The following is a 9231-nucleotide window of genomic DNA, read 5'->3' on the forward strand; positions in this document are numbered from 1 at the left end:
AGGGGGGGGGTAGGGAGGAATTGATTGCATCTTCTAGAAATGAATAAAGAAGCTAAAGTGAAAGACATTAAGAGATGTATGAATAAACCTTTTCAGTAAATGCAATTCACAGGCTTATACTTGTTTAGAAGTATTTAACCACAAATATCTGGTAATAAGGCCATTACATTAATTTGTCATCATGAATGACCATTAAATGAATTTGTATTGCGATACACAATTATTACAGCTATCATGCTGACCCTTTGATTCAAAATTATTTTTTCAAAGATAAAGTATATGCCAGTATTTTTAAACTGAACAGCAGATATCTGTCTTAGAGACCTTTAACAGTAAAAAAATGCCAAGCCATGGAAGACCAGTGATGTGATGGCAAATGCTCCTTTAACAGTTTAACCTTTCCCTCAGATAACCTTTTATCATTTCCTTGATGCTTTTCTTAAGAGACATGCCTTGTTTTGTAAAAGACTCAACTACCAAACAAGTTTATTTGAAGATTAAATGTCTGACAAATATTAGGTGTTTGCAGTGTTACTTCTGGTATGAGCCAATACATTTTAGAAGTAAACATTGTATATGAGGTTTCAGGAAAAATGTCAGTTCTCTCATGATTATATAACATTTGACCAGACAATTTCTGATTTGTTTGGTGATTAAATACAACCACTATGTTATGCTGACAGCCATACAAAATGGAAGAGAAAATTGCACCTTAACCCATGGTAATAGTATCAAGATTTTGAACAGCTACAAATGCAGCATTTGCATTTTCAATGCCATACCAAGTTGAATTCAGTACTGCTTAAACCCAAAGCAGCAGCTGAGTAAAAAAAACTTTAGTCAAATTATAAAGCTACATAGTTTAGTAGATTAAAACAAAAACCAAGGACAATGGTATTTGTATAAGGTTCCAAAAATATACAGGGGAAAAAAAAAAAATCACTGTACACAACTCTGAGGTTGTTAAAGTGACCAGAGAGACTGAACAGTGCAAGACATGCTTTTCCAGTTACAAGCTCAAAACAGAAGTGCAAAAGAAATTAAAGCTTTGTCTGAAGTGATTTGCCTTTTAGGATACGGAAAGCTTAGAATATTGTCATCAGTGTTACAGAGAAATTTCCATCCCACCCCCAACACATACACACACACAAGAGTTAAGTTTTTCCATAATACAGCATTTCATTCAAATGGTGTCCCCCTGAGCTTGGCTAGTGTAGGGACAATTTGTCTGACAGTTATCAGCTGTTGGCCTATGAATCAAGTGATGCATAGGTAGCTTCTCAATTCTCCAGCTTTGGCTAAGAAGACCTGCGATTTACAGGCAGCAAAAGGGTTCAAACTCTCATAGCTTCGTAAGACCACCTCATCGTAAGAAAGCAGTTGTGCTGAAAGCAGATGCTCAGTTATGGCTGAGGAACAAAGAAATTGCTTTATAGGTCTCTGTACTCTCTCCCAGAGTTAAAAACAATTTCAGGCAAGTGCTTTTAGCAGGCTGACTAAGCTGTACATGCATCTGTCCATGCAAATGTAAAATATGGCTCCCAAGACCTAGAACCAGGGTGTGTGCATGTCAAGACTGGATAGAAGGCCCTTCCTTGTAAGTTTACAAAAATATATAGCCAATACTGTAGCTTAAGAAGTCAGTTTTACTCATTACAGAGTTCCCCAAAAAGTATTAACTACTTTTTGGTCATTCCAGACAAGGTCACTTGTAACAAAAAAGTTCTCTAAAACAAGATTTTTAAAGTGGATCTTTCCTTCAAGTGAACAGGACATCTGTTTTTTACGCTTAACTTTTTAGTCAGTTAAGACTTAATTTATTTAAGATTTTATGTGAACATATGCATAAACACAAATAAGTTTACTTTAAACACATCTGCACAGAAAAAAGATTAACCCTTCAAAACATAACAGAGCAGGTCTGGTTAGTATGTATCTATTGCAAATCTTAAAGATTCTGTGCATTAGGCCCACCCATACAGAAAGCAGGGGAAATGTCTCAATGAAAGAAAATTACTGTTCAAGTCTAAGTGGTGTTTTGAAGAGCCAGCAGCCTAAGTGACACCATGAAGCTAATCACAGTATCCAAACAAGCAGACCTGCTTGGGCTACTAAAGCAGTGTATCCTCCTGAAGGTGTCATCTGCTCCCAAGTTATTTTCTGTTTCGAAGGCGTTTAGATTTCCTAGGACAGTCTGTGGATTCAACCGCCTTCCTCCGTTTTCTAGGAGATTGTTCATTTGAGCCAGAACCTGAAGAATTTCCTACTGTACTCTCCATCACCTCTCGCAGCTTGCGTTCAAGCTCAGCCAATCGGGCATTCTGTTCACCTATGATTTGGGTTTGCTCTAGCAGTTTCTGGTCTTGATCTTGGAGTTGTTTCTGTTGCTCTTGCACTTTGATGCGAAGCTCTGAGATTTCCCGCTTTAATGCTGTCAAGCCCGTGCCATTCGCTTTTACTTGCTGCTGGAGTTTGGTGACTTCCTGTCTTGAAGGGTTCTGCTTGGAGAACAGCTGCATTGTTGTCAGTGCTGCAGAAGGCCCTGGAACTTCAGAGAAAACTGGGATTAATCCTCTACAGCTTTAAGACAAAGGTAGAAATTGTGCCCCAGTTTTCGTATTTTGCTCATCCCTACTCCCCAAACATGAATCTGAATACTGGCTGCAAGTTATGTGAACATGTGAACAGATTTACAGTCATTTAAGTGTCTAACAAGAGCATATGGTATCTCAGAGCACAACTAGTTTAACTAAAAATACTTAGATTTTCAGTGGTCTGGAAAACAGCTCATCTTTCATTTTCTGTATATAAGCCCCCCTCCTTTTGCTGTATCAAAAATTACATAGAGATATTATATTGTCACCTGGATTTAGAGTCACAGACGTTGAGTAAAGAACCCACAATATGTCTATAAATTACTTGTTATAGAATGGTTACATTAAATAAATATGATTTAATAGAGAGTACTGTTCTGCTGTCTTAGTTGTAGACAGATAAAGTTCTAAAATTTTATGGTTTGGGGCTTAACAAGATATTTCAATTTAACTTACTTTTTGGAAGAAAGGAATTTATTTTCCATGCTTCTTTACAATCACTCTTCCTAAGTACTAAAACCATACTGGAATTTGAGCTTGGGGATGTTGATTTTAATAAAGTTCCTGCAAATCAAGGAGACTAACAGCTACTGTATCATTTCTTTCACTTTTTCTATCATAAAATATAGCTATCACTTTTTCTATCATTTATTTCACTCTTCTAGCAATGCTGTGCAAGTAGGATGTAACTTTTCAGCACTACAAAGACAGAACAGCCTAGAACAACCATCCTCCTCCTCTTTTTTCCCCTTTAAGATGCCAGCACAGCTACAGCTACGTGACACTAAAGGGTTACCAGCTAGATAGGTTATGCTCCTCCCTCAACACAAGAGAGGCATTTTTATGCCACATAAAGCCTTGGCCTTGAAAAGCCGACTGGCATCAACTATGGTTTTGGGCAATACTTCCTCAGCTAAGAGACTCAGTAGAACTGGGGTATAATTAAGAGGATATAATTAAGAGGTGGTATACACAATTATGGCTAAAAGGATGGACAGGACATACCAGAAACAACAAGCAGCTCCTGCAGTTAAGCCTATCATTATTGTTTAAGATGTAATTTATTTTTTTAATTTTTTATTAAGTTATCCTTTCAGGGAGTTACTTTCAGAGTTCCTAAGAAGTGTGCAGATGTTCAGCACAGGGAAAACACTACAGTTCTACTAACTTCTGGCTTTTGGCCATTATATGAGGCAACCACCTTAGACTTTGGTTCACAAAAGTTCTGGGAAGTCTGACAGAGTATACAAAAGACCAGTTTAATTATGTATTTATAGACAGTTATTTTAATTGCCTTTCACTATTACCCATAAGTATTTTGCTTATTAGTGTACACATTAGTGCCCCAGGAAAGTAAAAAAGCACATACAAGTATGTCCTAGCTCTCTATGCCCTACAACAATACACTATGCATAATTCTAATATACATTTAAGTGACTGTTCTTTTGGTAGTACAAAGGCTCCTTAAATTTCAAAGCAAATGAATTTAAGTTAGCATTCTTAAGAAACAAGTTATCATAAATATTTATGTAATAAAGCTCACATTTCAGGGAGGGAGCTTTAAAAAGACACAGTGCTGTGAATTTTTACAGAACAACTGAATAAAACTTAACTGGACATTGGAATTAATACCTGGGGCAGTTCCTATCAGACGTCCCGATACATCTGACCCAGGCATCTTTCTTTTCAGTATTGGAACAATCTTCTCATCAAAATATTCCATAGCCATGGAGGAAATGTCCCTTAGTTCTTGAAGAACTTCATGAGCTCTCTGAGGAGCTCTTGTAGAGTTTACATACCTTAGCACACGATAAATTTCATCTATTACCTAAAACATTTAAGAAAAATTAGGATTTTCTGATAAAGCAAGATTATTTCAGATCATACTAGTTGTTCTGGCATATGCAGGGGCTTTCACTACATACCTATTACATACCACTGTGTGCTTTAGTTCTAGATCAGCTTTTTGAAATGAAGTGCTGTTTGTGGTATATCAGAGAAGTTATTCACTTGATCTATCACAACAACTCTCTTCAAACTCAAGAAATAATGCTCACTGTGTGAAATTTTGTTTTACTACACCCATACCTGAGTTCTGAGTTATGTAATCTATCCTCAGCAGAGCAGAATTTCTTTTTCGAAGACCTGAAGCAAAATACTCTAAGCCACACTGCAGAGAAGTCACTCCCCCAGCCAGTTACGTGGCACACAAAACACATGAATGGAACAGCAAGAATTATCACTATGTCGGTCTGAAGAGTTACAAATATTTACTTGAATCCACTTGCATACACCCAAAATATTGCAAATTCAGATGAAGTCCAAAATATATTCATTTATAAAACATCAATCCACCACTGACAGGAAACATAAGCACCCTCTTAAGAGGTTTGACAAACAAGCCCTTTAGGAGAGATACAGAGAGATGAAAGATGTCTTGCTAATCTATGAATCACAGTCTGAGGCAGGTCAAGATAGGAGTGTTGGTCTCTTATTACCAATACTGGTTTTGGTATTTTGCACAGGATTAAGTGTGGTTGAAGAGTCTCCTGAAGAACACAGATCTTAAGGGCTTAGAATCACAGGTTGCATCTTGTTTTAATGAAGGAAGCTTAGCTAAAAAGTTGCAAAAGCTAGATAAAAATGTCTCATTGTGCAACAAGCTTACAAAGGATTTCTCTAATTTTACCCACATTATATCCTGTTAGCAACAGCATCCTCAAAGCATTCTCCTGCCATCCTCAATATAAAATCTTGCAGCAGTGCTCTGCTATATCACCAGGAACCCTCACAGATTATGCCAAACCTGAAATTAGGACTCATATTCAAACACAAATTCACTTCCTGACAGGTCTGTGGCAGCTTCATTCAAATGACATTTCCTGAGGGGAGCAGGGCAGGTGAGGGAGAAACCACAGACTGTAAGTGAACACTAAGCCTTGAATGTGCCTGACCAAAATAGGATTTTCTGATGAACTGGTGACTGTGCTGAGAGAGCAGCAGTGCTAGCAAGCTCATAATTTAATAAGTAAATAATTTAAAAAAAACCTTTTTCGCTGTTGTATCAGAATGGAAACAAGGTCCTTATCACTCAGTGCCCACAAGGAAAATGGCTGGCAAGCTCACTTGCCCAGCTCCTGCACACCACAGGTCTAGATTGTGTATTGCCTTTCCATCTGCTGTCAAAAGAAATGTTGCCTTACTTTTTTTAAGTATTCCATTCCCTGTATGAGTATCAAGGACTTAAGCTTATTTGACTTAATGTTATATTAATTTCTTAAAATACACGGTATATATAAAAATATAAAGACAAATAAGCATAAATGTATTAAACTATAATTATTTAATTTAAAATTAATTAAATATCAAGTCAATAAGAGCATACAGAAATCAAGTTATCTCTTCAAGATAAAAATACATTTTGTGCCAACAGCCTGTCTTACTGTACTGAATGTAAAACCGCCTGCCATGCTTCACCTGAACCCAACAGCTAACGCTTCCACTCATCCCGCTGCAACTCAGTTATCTGCCCATGAAAAATTAATACCAACATATCCAAACCTCACATGGAAAGATCAATGAATAGAGCATTAGGCTAATGTTTGCAGATCTTGTTTCAACCCTGAGCTGTACCAGTCTTCCTCAGATCATGATTTTGTTAATTCCCCTGTGCACTGCTGTTTTCACAGCTTATAAAACAGTGGTATCTCTGATGTATGTCTTGCTTGCATAATTTATATTTTAATTTTATATATAGTATTCTGAAACACCAGAATTGTTCAGTAGTATTAATATTTAACACATTTTATCTACATTTAAAACTAATTCTACCTACAAAATTACCCCATCCACTCTAATACCAAACAGTGCTTCCACATACTAGATATCTTAATTCAATTAATCCGAAGTATTCAAACCCTTAAGAAAGTTGCCTAAAATCTTCCTGATTGACTGAGTGCTTAGGGTTATACATAGTCTAAATTACTACATCTTCTGATGACCTGGCCTCCAACTGTTTTGTACAATTAAAATTTAGAATTAAACCCTACATATCACGTGTTTCTTGTAAAAGGTTGTATAGGATGTATATGCCACAAGTGCTATGTCAGAATTAAGAGAGGATCTAAGGGAAAATGGAAACCAAGTTTAAAATAATTAATATTTATATTTAGTCTGGTTCATTCGTTTCAGACTGCCTGTCATAGTGAGTATTGGCTTGCGTGTTTGCTTGCAAGTACCCGAAACACAGTTTCGGTGTGTGTGTATATATATATACACACACATTATATAAATGTGTCCCAGTTGTCCCAGGCTAAGTTACATAATCATATTTTTGAAACCCAGATGTACATTCAGATAATATAGTCTACATTTTACCTTTCCGGGTATGAAGCAACAGAGATTGGAATCCACATACTTCATGAAAGTCATATTTAAGAGAGAGAGTCTCGTTTCTACAGCAGCAAGGATGTCTGCATGACGAGCTAGTGAATGGTTTCTTCTTTCTGACTCCCGTCTAAAAGACAGACCATTAAGTGACACTGATTTAACAATGAGTCAACAAAATGAAACTGTAACAATCGCTCAACTTAATTTCACCCTTAAAAGCCTCTGAGGTTTGAAATTGTAACCACTAACATTAGTTCTGTCTTTATGGAAAAAAACATATAGATTGAACACCAGCTAGTAAGAGCATACTACACTTTCTTAGACAAAATTTGTTTTCTAAACAATTATTACATCTTATGTGATCTATAAACTCTACGTGTAATTTAGGACTATTTAAAAACAAGCTTTCATTTCTAACTAGCAGCAGACACTGAGTCAGTGAGAATATTTTTATCCCCCCCCAGTCCTACAGTCAGTACTTGAAGGAAATTTACATAAATGTAATACATTACTAGTGGTTGCTACAAAGTTTAGGTTGAGATATAAGCTCTTCTGACAAAGGATCTCTACATTAAGTAGCATTTAGTTACTTCACTCTGACTGGGAAATCTGATAGAACACAGCAGCAGCTGCACTTATTTACTGGGAAGAGGAGAAAAGACATTTATTTAGTGAGAAACTAGCTCCCAGTAGTGCTCACATGTCAAACCCCCCTCCCTTTCCCCTGTTTAATCCTTAGCCCTGAAAAACCTTGCTTTTTTTTAAGCAGAGTCGTAGATAAATCATCAGTGAAGGCAGTCGGTCTTGAAAAGGAATGGCATTTATTCATTCCTAGGAGTCCTTGCTTGATTTGCCAGAAGAGTTGAGTAATACAGGACCCACTCTTCTTTTCTCTGTTTAAAATACCAGAGACACTTTCCAATATTCCAGTTCCCAGCATAAGACAACTTACATTCACCCACACCATTATTTTGTAACTAGATCTTAGGTTCAAGGTGCTTTTGGAAAAAAATGAAATTAACACAAATATGATTCAAATTTTCAAGATACATAAGTTAGCTACCAAGAAATTCTTTTTCAATATTCTGTGTAAAAGAATCTAGCACATTTAAGTTTATCTACAGTTTTAACTGGTACGTACCTTGGAAGCTGAGCTTTAACTTGTTTTTGACACAAGTTGTGATATCTTTCCACTTTCAGAAATCCCTGATTTAACATTCGCTGGCAAACCAAGTCCATTCGCTTACAAACCTGTATTTAAGCAAAAAGAAAAACTTTAGGCTCAATTAAGGCCACAAGTTGCTTTTACTTTTATCTTAACCATACTTGCTGGGTCGTAAAAGATTCTCTTGCCAGTTTTTGCTCCATTTCAAGAAGCAGAAACAGCAGCTGAGTTTAAGGCACCACCATCTTTAGAGTGCTTATGATACTCCAAAAAGGAGCAGCTATGTTCCACACAGTTCACAAATTAATCTCCTGTTACTCCCTAAGAAGAGATAGTGGGCTGAATTCCACCCATACGTAAGCAGATAAAATTTCCTCTGATTTTAATGGAAGTTGCAAATACCTGTGCATGGATTTTAACTTGGCTTCCAGAGTGATTTCTGTTAGATCGAGTTAATATTTTGTAGTCTCAAAAAAGAAGCCTTTAAAAACAATAAATCATTATGTTTTTCTTCCAGCATTTAAGGCTTATGCATTTGAAGACAGCCACAATTAAATTTAAAAGCTTCCAATGCAGTGCATGATACCAGGAAAGTACTCTTTCATGCATGTGAACTAAAATTGATTTTTGTATTAAAAAAATTTCTTCTGTTCAACAGATTCCTTTATTTGCTATCTTGGATACCAACAGCCTCATTATTTTTTTTTACAGAATTAGGGAGAAAGAATGTTAATAGCTGCAGAATTTAAAGCTTCACAAAGTAACCAGTTACAAGACAAAGCCAACCCGTACAAAAGTTTAAAGCAGTTGCAATTCAGTTCTGAAGATGTAAGAGCTTAGTGACCCAGCTGTTCTATGAAATTGTTCTGGGTTTTATTTTTGTACTGAAGTGCACAACTCCCATTGTGATGCCACTTTCCAATAGCCTTTTTTTTTTTTAATAAACATTCCTTCCCTCCATACACTACTCATTTCATAATTTTAAAGTCTATGTAAGTTTATGCCTTTAGGAAGAAGATTCTCACTTCTGCCAGAAGCCTGCAATTATTTTCTGTTTATATGGAAGGCACTACTTGAAGAAGT

The 9231-nt window shown here is 36.4% G+C and overlaps 1 protein-coding gene across 1 annotated transcript; it reads right to left on the bottom strand.

Annotated features, from left to right (window-relative positions):
• Positions 1-1540: 1540 nt before the first annotated feature.
• On the bottom strand, positions 1541-8228 carry FBXO28 (F-box protein 28). The gene is made up of 4 exons (XM_029083730.1): positions 8125-8228; positions 6972-7110; positions 4227-4422; positions 1541-2548 (listed from the first exon to the last, which is right to left on the bottom strand). Exons 1-4 carry the CDS (start codon positions 8220-8222, stop codon positions 2154-2156), a joined length of 828 nt encoding a protein of 275 aa, XP_028939563.1. The 5' UTR covers positions 8223-8228; the 3' UTR covers positions 1541-2153.
• Between the last annotated feature and the right edge of the window lie 1003 nt (positions 8229-9231).

This window comes from Antrostomus carolinensis, unplaced genomic scaffold (genome assembly GCF_000700745.2).
Source record: "Antrostomus carolinensis isolate BGI_N321 unplaced genomic scaffold, ASM70074v2 scaffold48602, whole genome shotgun sequence".
NCBI classification, from domain to species: Eukaryota; Metazoa; Chordata; class Aves; order Caprimulgiformes; family Caprimulgidae; genus Antrostomus; species Antrostomus carolinensis.